This window comes from Haematobia irritans, chromosome 4 (assembly GCF_050003625.1).
Source record: "Haematobia irritans isolate KBUSLIRL chromosome 4, ASM5000362v1, whole genome shotgun sequence".
NCBI lineage: Eukaryota > Metazoa > Arthropoda > Insecta > Diptera > Muscidae > Haematobia > Haematobia irritans.
The window spans coordinates 219,725,217-219,742,685 of NC_134400.1; the positions used below are offsets into that span (position 1 = coordinate 219,725,217).

A 17,469-nucleotide genomic window follows, 5' to 3' on the forward strand; every position below is an offset into this window, starting at 1 on the left:
TATCGATTTCCGACTATATAAAGTATATATATTCTTGATCAGGGAGAAATTCTAAGACGATATAACGATGTCCTTCTGTCCGTCTGTCTGTCTGTCTGTTGTAATCACGCTACAGTCTTCAATAATGAAGCAATCGTGCTGAAATTTTGCACAAACTCGTTCAAGTTCGAAGATGGGCTATATGGGTCCAGGTTTTGATATAGTCCCCATATAAACCGACCTCCCGATTTGGGGTCTTGGGCTTATAGAAATCGTAGTTTTTATCCATTTTGCCTGAACTTTGAAATCTAGAGGTATTTTATGACCATAAAGAGGTGTGCCAAAAATGGTGAGTATCGGTCCATATTTTGGTATAGCCCCTATATAGACCGATTTCCCGATTTTACTTATTGGACTTATAGAAACCGTAGTTTTTATTCAATTTACCTGAAATTGGAAATCTAGAGGTATTGTAGGACCACAAATACGTGTGCCAAAAATTGTGAGTATCTGGCCATATTTTGGTATGGTCCCCATATAAAACGACCTCCCGATTTGGGGTCTTGAGCTTATAGAAACCGTAGTTTTTATCCAATTTGTCTGAATTTGGAAATCTAGAGCTATTTTAGTACATAAAGAGGTAAGAACGATCTTCCGATTTAACTCCTTGGGTTTCTATAAACCGTAGTTTTTATCTGATTTGCCTGAAATTGTAAATATTCTGGTATTTTAGGCTCGCAAAAACGTGTATCGGATTAAGTTTTTATCGGTCCATTTGGTAATGCCTTCATATAGACCGACTTCACTTCTTGAGGGTGTAGAAGGCGCACTGATCATGAAAATTGCTTGAAACTCAATGTAAAATTTCCAGATTTTACTTCTACAGATTTAAGATTTCAAATCAAGACGTTATTTTATAATTTTCTTGCACACTTACAATACATGTTAATGATTCCTCTAAAACTCAAACAAAAATTGTTCTTATAAATCCAGAATCTGATATAGTCCTCATAGTTGAAATCTTTAAATTTATCTTCGGGAAGTGTCCTCAAGTCCTCAAGCCCTCCTGAAATTTCAAAGAAAACCCTAATATTTGGTTCATGGTGGTGGGTATTTAAGATTCGGCCCGGTCGAACTTAGTGCTGTATATACTTGTTTTTTTTTTTTTTTTGTTTTTGATTCATTCACGAAATTAATTGATCCAATTAATTTTTTAATTGAAATGTCTTCAATCACAGAAATGATAGTATAAATTTAAAAAAAAATTAATTGATTCTATTAATTTTTGTGATTGATTTTTATTTCAATTAATAAATTTGTTGACTCAATTAATTTTTTAATTGGATATTTTTTAAAACTCAATTAAGAATTTAATTGGAAAAATAGCCATATGGAAATGTTGTAATCTCTCTTAACATAAAATTGTTATTTATTTTCTCCGAAACCAAGATGTAGGCCAAGCCTAAAGATATTTTAAAGAACATCCCGAATTTATCCGATCCGGCTGAAATTTGGTACATGGTGTTAGTCTCTAAAAACTATGCAAAAATTGGTCCACATCGGCCCATAATTATATATAGCCTCCATATAAACCGATCCTCCGATTTAGCTTGCGGAGCCTCTAAAAGAAGCAAATTGCATCCGATGGTCTCTAACAACTATGCAAAAATTGGTCCACATCGGTCCATAATTATATATAGCCCTCATAAAAACCGATCACCAGATTTGACCTCCGGAGCTCCTTGGAAGAGCAAAATTCATCCGATTCCGTTGAAATTTTGTACGTGATGTTAGTATATGGTATCCAACAACCATGCAAGAATTGGTTAATATCAGTCCATAATTATATATTGCCCCCATATAAACCGATCCCCAGTTTTGACCTCCGGTGCCTTTTGGAGAAGCAAAATTCATCCGATCTGGTTGAAATTTGGTACGTGGTGCTAGTATATGATATTTAACAACCATGCCAAAAGTGGTCCATATCAGTCCATAATCATATATAGGCTCCATATAAACCGATCCCGATATTTGGTTTTGGAGCCACTTGGAGGAGCCAATTTCATCCGAGTCAGTTGAAATTTGGTACATTATGCTAGTATATGGCCGTTAACAACCATGCCTAACTAAGTCCATATCAGTCTATAGTTATATATAGCCCTCAGATAAATCGATCCCCAATCACAAAAAATTGGTCCATAACATGTTCATAATTGTATATAGCCCCGATATAAGCGACCCCCATATTTCAATTCTGGCTCTCTACGTACCGTGCAAAAGTCCATATCGATTCGTAATTATTTGTAGACTTACCTATACATAACTTTTTTGTCTGATATATACCACGTATGGACTAACTCACAATTTAGAAAACGATGGTAAGAAGTTTTAAGATACCACAACGCAATTAATACGATTGGGGATGACAGTCTTTCGTAGAAGATTCTACGCAATCCATGGTGGAGGGTACATAAGATTCGGCTTGGCCGAACTTACGGCCGTATTTACTTGTTATTTTTGAAATAAAGGCCTGGTTTATTTTTAAATTAAAAAAAATGTTGTACTTTGAAGTATCTACTATAATTTGGCTGTTTAAACTGGCTTTGCCAATATATGAGAATACATACTGTTGAAGCCATGTTCAACAGCCGCAAAAGTCCCCATGACTCATTTTAAATTTAATTTTGAATTCCTTTTATTTTGTTTCATTTATGAATTTTTAGTACAAAGTTTCTCTTATAATTTCATTTCGATCTGATACATATGTACATATATGCTAGGAGTATTCTTTATTTTAATCGCCATTATAATTTTTAGTCTTTAAGAAGAACTCAATAAAGCAAGAAGCTTTGTCCGTGAATTCCAAAGAATACTTGACGTGTTTCATTTTTTTTTTTGGGAAACACACCCTTTATCATCTGAAGAGCAGATTTCTTCACATACCAAATGAAAGACGAAATCCTTTGATCCAAGTGCTCTTTTCTTTAAATGTAGATAAGGGAGGTAAAAAAAAATATTAACGGTTGTGGATGGTACTTTGCCTTTTGAAAGAGGTAATAACACATATAGGACAATTTCATCGAAATGCTTATTTAATACGATATCTTAAAAACCGGTGACAGGTATTCTTATTGGATACTTGTAGATATGTTAATTATCAGTAATGAATCTTCTTCACATATGCACACACCTCACATGATTTATTTAGGTTAATATCATCCGACCTAAGATCTTCCTTCATTATTTTTATTATATTTGATCTTGGCCACACACACGTTGTGTCCATCAACCGTTGCTAAATGACGAAAATGAACAGACGATTAGACAATTGATCAAAATGATTACTTAACTTTTTTATACATTTCTTCGCAATCACTTGTTTGAGGACATTATCGCATTGGTCGTATAACAAGTTATGATGCATTGGAAATTGCAGTGGTTCCATCCATATCAGATGTAATAGAAAATTGTTTGAAACTTCAATTGGATGATGCCAGCCCAAATGAATGTAACACATATTGTGGCTTATTTGGAATGTTTATATAAAAATCAATTAAAACTGTTGTATATAAAGTGATTTGGTCCAAATGGAATATTCAATAGTGCAACATAGACCGGTAAAAGCTGTGTGTCGCGGAATCTCTCGAATCGAATTGTGACTAAGAAAAAATTTCTTTTTGTGAAAATCCGAACATTTCGAAATGAAGGTAATACTAAAGGTTACAAAACTGTGATTACCTGGACAAAAATATGATATCTCAAGTGTCAGTTTAAATAAAAATAATTTTAAAAACTAATAACTAAAATCCATGTATTTCCATTGGGAAGGATTAATCTCCGAAAAGATAATAATCGCTTATTAACAAAAAACTAAATAAAGTTGCGGTGAATATTGTCGACATGAGATATTTTCTAGACTTTATTTGAAGAATACCATTGCGAAAGAATTTTCTTGAGGTTTTTTTGGCGAATAAATAAATATTATCAGGGAGGAAATGTTATGACATATTTTCTCCCCAATAACAAGTAGTGATAAATGAAAATGTTGTGATTTCAAGAGAAAGAAGATGGTTATTAACAAAAAAGCTGTATTTAACGGTAGAACTCTGAAGTTAGAGCTGTGATAAGAAATAATGGCTGAATAAACGAAGAAGCTCGTGTTAGAATCATAAATGTCAATAATATTTGATCCAGATGCACTTTTTTCGAGTGTAAACAATTAAAACTATGAATTTAAATTAATGGTTTTTCGCAAAAAAATATTCCTATAAACGGTTACGGTGAAAATACAGCCAGATCGGAACACTGCCTTCTTTAACCACGTGTGTTGATCACTGAATCAATTTTTGTTTTTGCAAAATAAATGGAAGAGCACATTATCATAACGCACCAGCTGACACCTCCTAGCCTCAGCGAAATTGGGCAAATAGTACTACAATTAACGTCGCCTTCCGCTGTATTTTTCTTATTTGACCCCGTGCGACTTCGTTTTGATTCAAATTAAAAAAAAAAAAAAAAAAAAAAAACAAGTATATACGGCCGTAAGTTCGGCCAGGCCGAATCTTATGTACCCTCCACCATGGATTGCGTAGAAACTTCTACGAAAGACTGACATCCACAAATTTCAACTCACTCAACTCCAAAACCAAATCTCGGGATCGGTTTATATGGGGGCTATAAATGATTATGGACTGATATGGACCACTTTTGGCATGGTTGTTTAATATCATATACTACCACCACGTACCAAATTTCAACCAGATCGGATGAATTTTGCTTCTCCAAAAGGCACCAGAGGTCAAATCTGGTGATCGCTTCATATGTGAGCTATATATAATTATGAACTGATAGGAACCAATTCCTGCATGGTTGTTGGATACCATATACTAACATCACGTACCAAATTTCAATCGAATGGGAAGAATTTTGCTCTTCCAAGGTGCTCCGGAGGTCAAATCTGGGGATCGGTTCATATGGGGCCTATATATAATTATGAACCGATATCGACCAATTTTTGCATGGGTGTTTGAGGACATATATTAACATCACGTACCAAATTTCAACTGAATCAGTCTGAAACTTGGTCTTCCAAGAGGCTCCGGAGGTCAAATCTGGTGATCGGTTTATATGGGGGCTATATATAATTATGGACCGATATGGACCAATTTTTGCATGGTCATTAGAGACCATATACTAACATCATGTACCAAATTTCAGCCGGATCGGATGAAATTTGTTTCTCTTAGAGGCTCCGCAAGCCAAATCGGGGGATCGGTTTATATGGGGGCTATACGTAAAAGTGGACCGATATGGCCCATTTGCAATACCATCCGACCTACATCAATAGCAACTACTTGTGCCAAGTTTCAAGTCGATAGCTTGTTTCGTTCGGAAGTTAGCGTGATTTCAACAGACGGACGGACGGACATGCTCAGATCGACTCAGAATTTCACCACGACCCAGAATATAAAGGGTGATTCTTTTGAGGTTAGGATTTTTATGCATTAGTATTTGACAGATCACGTGGGATTTCAGACATGGTGTCAAAGAGAAAGATGCTCAGTATGCTTTGACATTTCATCATGAATAGACTTACTAACGAGCCACAACGTCGAATTTTCAGTGAATGGGCCCTAGAAAAGTTGGCAGAAAATCCGCTTTTTTATCGACAAATTTTGTTCAGCGATGAGGCTCATTTCTGGTTGAATGGCTACGTAAATAAGCAAAATTGCCGCATTTGGAGTGAAGAGCAACCAGAAGCCGTTCAAGAACTGCCCATGCATCCCGAAAAATGCACTGTTTGGTGTGGTTTGTACGCTGGTGGAATCATTGGACCGTATTTTTTCAAAGATGCTGTTGGACGCAACGTTACGGTGAATGGCGATCGCTATCGTTCGATGCTAACAAACTTTTTGTTGCCAAAAATGGAAGATTTCAACAAGATGGCGCTACATGCCACACAGCTCGCGATTCTATGGCCATTTTGAGGGAAAACTTCGGAGAACAATTCATCTCAAGAAATGGACTGGTAAGTTGGCCACCAAGATCATGCGATTTGACGCCTTTAGACTATTTTTTGTGGGGCTACGTCAAGTCTAAAGTCTACAGAAATAAGCCAGCAACTATTCCAGCTTTGGAAGACAACATTTCCGAAGAAATTCGGGCTATTCCGGCCGAAATGCTCGAAAAAGTTGCCCAAAATTGGACTTTCCGAATGGACCACCTAAGACGCAGCCGCGGTCAACATTTAAATGAAATTATCTTCAAAAAGTAAATGTCATGGACCAATCTAACGTTTCAAATAAAGAACCGATGAGATTTTGCAAATTTTATGCGTTTTTTTTTTTTTTTAAAAGTTATCAAGCTCTTAACAAATCACCCTTTATATACTTTATGGGGTCTTAGAGCAATATTTCGACGTGTTACAAACGGAATGACAAAGTTAATATACCCCCCATCCTATGGTGGAGGGTATAAAAAACATCAATAGAGAAGATCGCCAACACGAATGCCCACAAGGTTAGGTATAGTGGCCCACCGTCCATTGTAATACCACAGTGGTGGAGTTCTCTATTATCACTGAGTTGTCACTGATGCCACGTTTAGCTCAATGACAAGGGTCCTCACATCCTTCAAATTACTTTGAAACCATTTAGAGAAGTTTTGAAACAATCAGGAATGTCACCAGCAGCGGTGCCAACTCTGACGATTTTTCGTCATTTTGACGATTTTTAATGGTAGATTTGGCCTGTGACGATTTGACGACGATTTTAAGACACTTAGTTATGAGTTGACGATTTTTGAAAATGTTCGACTCGAGTGTTTCCTTTAAATTTTTTATGGCGATTTGACGATTTTTCAAAGTAACGTAGTTATAAGTTGACGAATTTTAATAAGTTGTAAAGTAACAATAATGTTTTAGTCTCAATGCTATGACAATTTGCGTCTAGCTTGCTCTCGTTCGTCTCCAATGTAGCAAGAAATTAACAGCAAACAATATAAATAAAACAAAAATTCGGAATTCCTTTGAAACTTCAACTTTACGAGTTATTCTATCCAAAAACTCTTTAAACCTTTTGCCGATAAGCCTAGTTATGCACACAAATAGTATTAATAATAAAAATTATACATGAGAAAGTAATAAGGATTTAATGAAAAATGGAAAATTATCAAGGAACATTTTTAAACAAATTGAATCGGAAAAAATCTTAAAAATGTAGTCACAATCAGAAATATAGTATAGTCTAGTCATATCCTAAAAAATAATCTACGTTTAAAAAACTGGAAGTTACATTACTGAAGTAGAGATTTAAACGGTATTGTTTATGAATTTAAGCCTCTTCTTATATTTTTGTTTGAATAAAACATTTATTTTGCTCTTAAATCATTGTTTTCCGCTCTTTTGTGGGTGACGATTTTTGACGAATTTTTTGGGACGAATTGACGATTTTGACGAAAAATATTTTAAAATATGACGATTTTCAGCCCAAAACAGTTGGCACCACTGGTCACCAGCATTACTGAGAGGGATAATCCACCGCTGAAAAACTTGTTTTTGTGTTTGACCGAAACTGGAATTGAACCAATGAATTATTGCATGCAGGCGGCGTATGGTAACCATTGCACCTTACAAAGGTCTGGAGCATTGCTAGGCTAAGTGTATTGAATTTCAAGAGAGTATCTTGAAAAATAAATCGATTCTTTTCGAAAATTTTCTTTTATTATCGTAATCTGTTGACTGATATTGCCGAAATTTGCACAAACATTACTTTACTTAAAGGATGTTTTTTATTTCATAAAAAACATCCTTGCAATAATTATGAAATTTTGAAATTATGCAATTGCCAACGTGGGTTTACTCAGTCTTCCAGTCTATCGGAATGTCGGGTTACAGAAATATGACAATCATAAATTAGGAAGTGCAAACTTCTTTTTAACAATTGGGAGCCCGTTGGAATCTGAATTAGAACCCACGACTATGTACAACAAGGCAACTACTACGACTTGGTACCATAGTTATTCACATTACACTTCCAAAAATCCACGTTAACTAGATTTAAACTGTCATTTGCCATATAAAACCCTCTATTATACATAAAATATTGTACAGAAAATTTTCCGGGAATTCCCGCCCTTCATTCCCGGGAAAGCGGGAGCGAAATAATAGCAATTTCTCGGGAATTCCCGGGATCTCGTTCCCGGGGAAAAACCCCTATTTGTAACTAATTTTAAAAATATTAAAAAAAAATATATACTTAATATTTTAAAGACATTTTGTTTTAAACAAAAATTTATTCGATTATTAATGGTTTCCAAATCATTCTTCCATATCAAAGTTTTTTTTTAGTATTTCTAAATATAAAACATTAACAATTTGTTCTCTCTTAAGTTCTTTGTTATAGCTGCCTGTTTTGTGACCATCGCCCAAAGTATTCCCATTGAAATTGGAAACTATGACCATGGAGCAGTATTAGATCATGGCCCAATAGCTGCCGCTGCAGAAGCACCAGTATGTATACAATCAAGTACAATCTTTCCGGATTTTAAGTTAATATACTCTTTTCCTGTAACAGGCATATCCAAAATATTCCTTTCATTACGGCGTTAAAGATCCTCAGACCGGCGATATCAAGTCACAAGCTGAAGAACGCGATGGTGATGTAGTTAAAGGACAATATTCTCTGGTAGAACCAGATGGTTCAGTACGAACAGTGAACTATAGTGCTGATGATATCAATGGTTTTAATGCTGTTGTTCATAAGTCGGATCCTTCTGGTCATGCAGCCTCTGATCCTTACTATGGACATTCAGCCTTAGGTCATTACTAAGTCAATGAAAAAGTTTAATGAAGTGTATTGTTTTGTATTTAATACTCTTAGGGTATAAAATCAATCAAATGTAGGAATAGAGCAGCTTTATCAAATTTACTAACAGCCTTCGCAAATCCCATTTCCCAAAAAACTATTTTAAATAAATCTTTTATAATTGTTTGATATAGTATTTATGTTGTAAGATTTGACATAAGCAGAAATGATAAATGTTTTTAATTTAGTTTTTTTGTATATATTTAAATCAATGAAATATAAATGTTAAATACCAAATAGTAAAATAAATAAATAGTAACATAATTGTTGTATATTATTTTAATATCTGAATCTAACAATGCGCCCAAAAGAGTACATGTTAATTTCAAAGAGAAAGGAGATAGAAAAAAAAATTACAAATGCATATTTGTTATTTTCCGAGACTCCAAATTAACAAAACGAGAGCAGAAAACTATAACGGACTAACTGAGCTGATTTTACAATAACAGAAAAAAACAACAAAAGAATAAATAAAAAGTTTAGAAACTAAACAATTTTGTTTAATTTTCTTCCAAACAATTTAAAAAAGTTTTGACACCGTCGTTGAATCGTTTGCCGTAAATTCGTATATAATTACTCTCAATGAGAATACTTTATAATAAAGGGGAATTTCGTTTGTCCAAAAATTTGTAGTTCATGGATAAATCATGTACATTTGTAATCACTATGTTCTCAACATTTAGACTAGAAGTTTAGGAAGTTTGTACACCGACGAAAAATACTGTTTTTTATATGTTTGGGTGTAAACACTATATGTTAGGAACTCAAATTTGTTAACACAATATTTTTAAGTGCAAGCTCATGTTGGTAATAAACTAGCATAACAAGTTTGGGGCATATATGTTAACCACAAAATATTATATATGGGACATAAAAGATTTTATAAATATAATATATTTGGATGCCAACATATATTAAATTAGAAATAGCCTATAAACGTATATGTGTTTAAAAAGAGAGACCTAGAGAGTATGCTGCAAGTAAAACAATGGAAGTAACCAATTGGCGCCTTAAAAATATATATACACAGAGAAAATTTCATTAAATTAAGTTTTTCTGCCAGTTTATGTCCAAGGTGAAACATAATATGTTTGAACAATACAAACAATATTTTGTTTGGACCAATCCTGAAAATATATATGCTTGAAGCAGAGTGTGTTTGGGGTATATGTTACAGAAGCGATTTGTGTTGAGGGTTTACATTTCCTGTTTATTTTCATAATTTATTATGATTGTAAATATAACAAGTATATACGGCCGTAAGTTCGGCCAGGCCGAAGCTTATGTACCCTCCACCATGGATTGCGTAGAAACCTCTACTGAAGACTGTCATCCACAATCGAATTACTTGGGTTGCGGTAACACTTGCCGATGGCATGGTATCTTAAAACTTCCTAACACCGTCTTCTAAATTGCAAGGTAGTCCATACGTAGTATATATTAAACTAAAAAGTATAAAAATACGTATATAACATAATTAAGTATCACAAAATTTTATATAGAAAAAAAATTTTGACAAAAGTTTCTATACACTGAAAAAAATATTGACCTAATATGGAAGATTATGCAACTTAAATTTTAGGACTCGAAATTTACGAAATGCAAGGACAAAATTCTTTAAAATAATGAAATTTTAATTAAAAGAAAGTTTATACTTCTTGCTTCAAAAATTTTTTTCATTAAATTTTGGACACAAATATTGAAATTTTGCGTCCCACTGTTGAAGTTGTAGATCTTTGAAGTAAGGCAAATGTTCCTTAAAATAAAGAAAAACATTTTTTAATTAAAGAAATCGTCTTTAACTCAACTGAAATATTGAATCTTTAAATTTAAGATAAAAATGCTTCAAATATAGGTCAAGACTTATTTTAAGGATTTGCATCTTTGGTTTAAAGTTTTTTTGGGCATTAAGAAAACAGTTTTTATTTTGAAGTACTTGGCATAATTTGGATTTTGAAACTGGAATTTGTTTGTACGTGAATAACTTTACTAATATATAGCAAACAGTGAATAAAAATTCGATGAATGAGATCTGTATCCAATTTTAATTTTACCGATCCTAGATTTAAAGCCAGGGAGGACCCTAAAAATGTCTTCATTTTAAAGAAGCCGCATCTTTGGCTCGGAATCAATACCAAAATCCTTAAAGGAAGGTCAATATTTTTGGGCCCAGGTAAAGTTTGTTTTGAGTTTAGAAATAAAATTTTGACAAAATTTTCTATAGAAATAAAATTTTGGTAGATTATTTTTGGCTGGAGTAGCAACCATGATTATGAACCGATATGGACCAATTTTTGTGTGATTGGGGATCGGCTATATATAACTATAGACCGATATGGACCAATTTTGGCATGGTTATTAGCGGCCATATACTAACACTACGTACCAAATTTCAACCGGATCGAATGAATTTTGCTCCTCTAAGAGGCTCCGGAGGTCAAATCTGGGGATCGGTTTATATGGGGGCGATATATAACTATGAACCGATATGGACCAATTTTGGCATGGTGGTTAGAGACAATATACTAACACCACGTACCAAATTTCAATCGGATCGGATGACTTTTGCTCCTCTAAGAGGCTCCGGAGATCAAATCTGGGGATCGGTTTATATGGGGGCTATATATAATTATGGACCGATGTGGACCAATTTTTGCATGGTTGTTAGAGACCATATATCAACACCATATACCAAATTTCAGCCGGATCGGATGAAATATGCTTCTGTTAGAGGCTCCACAAGCCAAATCTGAGGGTCCCTTTATATGGGGGCTATACATAAAAGTGGACCGATATGGCCCATTTGCAATACCATCTGACCTACATCAATAACAACTACTTGTGCCAAGTTTCAAGTCGATAGCTTGTTTCGTTCGGAAGTTAGCGTGATTTCAACAGACGGACGGACAGACGGACGGACATGCTCAGATCGACCCAGAATTTCACCACGACCCAGAATATAAAGGGTGATTCTTTTGAGGTTAGGATTTTCATGCATTAGTATTTGACAGATCACGTGGGATTTCAGACATGGTGTCAAAGAGAAAGATGCTCAGTATGCTTTGACATTTCATCATGAATAGACTTACGATCTGCCACAACGTCGAATTTTCAGTGAATGGGCCCTAGAAAAGTTGGCAGAAAATCCGCTTTTTTATCGACAAATTTTGTTCAGCGATGAGGCTCATTTCTGGTTGAATGGCTACGTAAATAAGCAAAATTGCCGCATTTGGAGTGAAGAGCAACCAGAAGCCGTTCAAGAACTGCCCATGCATCCCGAAAAATGCACTGTTTGGTGTGGTTTGTACGCTGGTGGAATCATTGGACCGTATTTTTTCAAAGATGCTGTTGGACGCAACGTTACGGTGAATGGCGATCGCTATCGTTCGATGCTAACAAACTTTTTGTTTCCAAAAATGGAAGAACTGAACTTGGTTGACATGTGGTTTCAACAAGATGGCGCTACATGCCACACAGCTCGCGATTCTATGGCCATTTTGAGGGAAAACTTCGGAGAACAATTCATCTCAAGAAATGGACCGGTAAGTTGGCCACCAAGATCATGCGATTTGACGCCTTTAGACTATTTTTTGTGGGGCTACGTCAAGTCTAAAGTCTACAGAAATAAGCCAGCAACTATTCCAGCTTTGGAAGACAACATTTCCGAAGAAATTCGGGCTATTCCGGCCGAAATGCTCGAAAAAGTTGCCCAAAATTGGACTTTCCGAATGGACCACCTAAGACGCAGCCGCGGTCAACATTTAAATGAAATTATCTTCAAAAAGTAAATGTCATGGACCAATCTAACGTTTCAAATAAAGAACCGATGAGATTTTGCAAATTTTATGCGTTTTTTTTTTTTTAAAAAGTTATCAAGCTCTTAACAAATCACCCTTTATATACTTTATGGGGTCTTAGAGCAATATTTCGATGTGTTACAAATGGAATGACAAAGTTAATATACCCCCATCCTATGGTGGAGGGTATAAAAATAAATAAGTAAAAATCATTCAAATGCGTCCAAAAGAGAACATGTTAGTTTCAAAGAAGAACTTGTTATTTTCCCAGACTCCAAATAAACAAAAAGAGAGCCGAAATCTATACGGAATCAACTGAACTGATCTCACAATAACAGCAAAGTAAATAAACAATATAAGAATAAATAAAAAAAAATTAGAAACAAAAAAAATTAGTTTTTCTTTAAACCCAAATAAAAAAATTTAGAGACCTCCCAGTTTAATTCCTCTCAATGGGAATACTTTATAATAAAGGGGAATTTGGTTTATCTAAAACATCGTGTTGTTTCTTTGGGCATAGTTCTTTAATGTAATTCATAAAAGTTCGGGTTGTAATCACTACGTTCTTACACATCACATATCATCTTACACAAGTCTTATAGACGAAATAAATAAATATTCATCGAAGTACATACACATCGTAATTTCCGATCACGAACATTTTGACTAGAAATTTAGGAAGTTTGTAATGTAAAAGATGGTTCTTATATGTCCCGCATCTGAATAGACCCTTCAATAGTTCAGTTTTAGACGAAGGAAATTTCCTTTGTTCATGCAGAGTAGGAATATGATCACCTCAAACATGTTTCAAGAGCAAAATGTTATTTTTGTATGGTGACCATGTAACATGTTTGTCACTAAAATGTTATTTTCTCGTCAAATATAACTGCTTGCCGAATAAGACACATGATTTCCGAGAAAATAACATGGTTGAGAAAACCATGTTACATGGTCACCACCCAAAAATAACATTTTGCTCTTAAAACATGTTTGAGGTGATCATATTCCTTCTCTGGTGTTGGTAAGGTGTCTCTTTAAATGCAAGTAAATATTTGTTTATGGTATCTGTTACCACGTTTGTCCCCAACGAATTTTGTCTAGCTTGATAAAATCTATTTTAACAGCAAATGAAAACTTTGTTGAAGAAATTGTTTGTTTTTGCGTGTACGTACACGGACGAAAAAGACCGTTTTTCACATGTTTGGGTGTAAAAATTATATGTTTGGAACTCAAATTTTTTAATAAAATATTTTTAAGTGTAAACATATAATGTTCATAAACTAGCATAACATGTTTGGGACATATATGTTTATATGTTAGAACATATTATGTTTGGGACATAAAATGTTTGTAAATATAATATGCTTAAATGCAAACATATATTAATTTGGAAATAGCCTATAAACTTATATGTGTTTAGAAAGAGAGACCTAGAGAGTATGCTGCAAGTAAAATAATGGAAGTGACCAATTGGCGCCTTAAAAATATATCCACACAAAGTAAATTTCATTAACATTTTTTTTTACTACCAGTATATGCCCTAAGGTGAAACATAATATGTTTGAACAATACAAACAATATTTTGTTTGCACCAATTCTGAAACTATATATGCTTGAAGCAAAACGTGTTTGGGGTATATGTTAGAGAAGCGATTTTTTTTGAGGGTGTATATTTCTTATATATGTTTGATTTAATAAGATGCATAATTTTCTACAGACCCCATATTAAATGATTTATCTTTACGACAATCTTTCATCATCGTCCATAATGTGATCTTAGAAGCAGAATTTAATGACCTTCGGAATGCATGTAGCCCTAGCTGTGTATCCGTTTGCTTGTCTACCGTCAATCCACGATTTGTGATTATTTTATTGTTCCATAATTTGTGTGATTATAGCGATATTTGTGTGTTGATGAAGGTGAGATCTATATGGGAAAGTGGTTAGTGTGTTGTCACAAATCGGGTTCGATTCTCGTCCCGGAAAAAGGTAAAATTAAAACAAAAAACAAAAGAATATACGGACTTAACGTGTGGACCCAAAATACCTCTAGATTTTGAATTTTAGACAAATCGGAAAATAATTGGGATGTCTAGACGCTCAAGAGGTGAAATCGGTCTAAACACTCCAAAAAAAGTGAACCCTCTATTTCACTAAAGCCAATTTAATTTTTTTTTAGTTCATGGAATTATTATGTTTGGAGAAAGTTTCCTTTACTCAAATAGTTTTTTTGCGTGCGTTAGTTAAATGAATTAAAAACGGGAAAGAAACTATACAAAAAAATGCAGCATAAATATTAAATACTAAATTCGTACTTCCCACAAAATTGTTTAGTATTTCATTAAATTTGTAAATTTTACTACAAATGCGATCATATTGAACTTCGTAAGGCACTAAAGACATTCTTGCAATTTTGAAATCCATTTTTTTTCCTGCAAACTACAAAATTTTCTTTAACAAGTGAAAATAATTAATCATGTCTAATTATAAAAAATATTTACATATTTTTGTGATATCGGCGTGATTTCAGCGTTTGTAATACTGTTTAGTTAAAATTTTCTATAAATAATCTGAATTTTCTAAAATTAACCAGTTCAGTGTATGAGGGAAATACCAAATCATGGACCGATACACACTATCTTCGGCACACTTATGTGTGGACCTAAAAGATTTTTAAGTGTACTCTCGCATTGATTATCTGTTTTTTTTTTTTTTTGATAAATTTGTTTTACTCCAGCTATCTAGTTTTCCTGGATCCAGTTTGAAATATCTAACAAATAGGACTATGTTATTGAGTCATTTGGATTGTGCTGGATTACGTTGACAAAAAGGCGGGGCAATGCGTTAGATATTTTTCGCATGCTGGTAAGTTATTGAGATTACTTTTTTCGTTTAACATTTAAGAATGGTGCAACTCACAGTGGGTTAAATTTATTAATTTCAGTATTACACATATATATGGGTATAGAATGAAGTGATAGATTTCAAAAAGCACACAAAAAAATAATTCTTTCCTCCGAAACAAAATTTTAGGCCAATCATGTTTGTAAAGTTGTTAGGTAAAGATGTCTCACTAAAGGCAAATAAATTCTAAATAAAAAATGTTAACCACAGTATATTGACTTAAATAAAATTCAAATAAAATTAAACGATTTTCAATTAATTGTTAACTGTAGTCTAATTTATATGTATTTATATTAATATGTTGATCACCACACAAAAAAATACTTTCCCCCGGAACAAACATTTTAGACAAACGAAATTCACCTTTGTTATAAAGTATTTTATTTAAAAGACCTGAATTTAGGGCAAGCATTGAAACTTCGCTTTTCTCAAATTTTGTTCCTCAGAAAATAGAACTATTCCTTGGTAGAATTCAAACACATCATCATCATATTCAGGCATCTGTACCCAGAGGAACGTGGCCATTTCTGGACATTTTTCAGCTCAACTCATGTACGGTGAGCATTTGAAGATAATTTCTTAATTGTGCAGCGTAAGCTTGGGGCTCAGGTTACTGCTTATAGGTGTTACATCTTTTCATACACATTGACTGAAGTATGTTCTCCACTTTCCATGGAGCTAAATAAATTAATATATTTATTTATATGTCTTGTGACATTCCCACCACTGTGATGCGTATTGCAAGAGTCCAACATAATTGTAGGTTTGTGGCAGAATAAGATATTGCTGCAAACGGAGGATAAAATATTGTTTTTGGGTGTTTACAAGAAAAATGGCAAATGAAAAGTATATAAGGAGTTTTGGTCATTTGAAATATTCATCAGTAAAGCGTTCTACGGCAAACGATTGGTATCAGTACCACTTAACGGCTAAAAAACATCCTTGCAAATATAAAAATTATACATAGTGCAAAGTTAAACATATTGACAACAAAATGAAGGTATATAAAAAGTGAATTAGGTAGATTTATAATTTATATAAAATATTATAAAAAATAAAAGTAAAATTGATGTGAACACGTAGGTTATACCAACAAATATACCGAACTAAATAAATAAAACATTATAAAAAAATTGATTCAGAAGGCCAGGCAACAATACAATCAATTATATAATAAGTTGAAGCTAAAATCATATTTGAAGCGTCAGTTGTATAATTAGTGCTTTTAATTGGTCCATTCTGTATGATGTTTAAGTGATACTAAGAGTGACAAGAGACGTCGTGGCGCAATGACTAGCATATCGGCTTGCATACAGTTGGCCATGGGTTCTATCTCAGTGTCGGTTGAATACAAATCAATTATTCGGTGGTTATCCTCACTCAAAAAAAAAAAAAAGAGAACGCTCTAAATGAAATTTATGTTTTGACAAAGTTTCCTTGATTTAATAATTTTTTGCGTACGTTAGTTAAATTAACTAAAAAAGGGTAGCAACATTATACAAAAACGGAGAAAATCGATTTCCTAAATTCGTATGTTCAACAAAACAGTTCAGAATTTCTTAAAATTTGTACATTTTACCACAAATGCGGCCTTTAAAAACTTCGTATGGCGCTAAAGACATTTTGCAATTTTGAATTCCAATCTTTTTCCTTCAAACTTCGAAATTTTCTTTTACAAGTAAAAAAAACCGATTAAGTCTAATAAATGTTCTTAATTTGAAAAATATTTACTTATTTTTGTGATATCGAAGTTTGTTATCCAGTTTAGTTAAAATTTTCTGGTGGGTTTACTGTTTCTATCCACCTGAACATCAACAAATTTTTCAGATCAAGAATTCTGAAAACAATACAGATCTTTAGACCTATAGACGTAATAACTAAAGATTCCATTATAATTTTAATTTCAATTATTATAATTAAATTAA

At 33.5% G+C, this 17,469-nt stretch overlaps 1 protein-coding gene across 1 annotated transcript; it reads left to right on the plus strand.

Moving 5' to 3' along the window:
• The first annotated feature begins 3,579 nt into the window (after positions 1-3,579).
• Positions 3,580-9,203, plus strand: LOC142234378 (cuticle protein 19-like). The gene is made up of 3 exons (XM_075305504.1): positions 3,580-3,686; positions 8,369-8,488; positions 8,553-9,203. Exons 1-3 carry the CDS (start codon positions 3,681-3,683, stop codon positions 8,805-8,807), a joined length of 381 nt encoding a protein of 126 aa, XP_075161619.1. The 5' UTR covers positions 3,580-3,680; the 3' UTR covers positions 8,808-9,203.
• Positions 9,204-17,469: the final 8,266 nt, after the last annotated feature.

What these genes read in the sequence shown, in the direction of transcription:
- LOC142234378 (XM_075305504.1), top strand. An exon ending in CTGCCGCTGCAGAAGCACCA is followed by an intron (nt 8,489 to 8,552) that starts GTATGTATACAA and finishes TTCCTGTAACAG; the next exon opens with GCATATCCAAAATATTCCTT.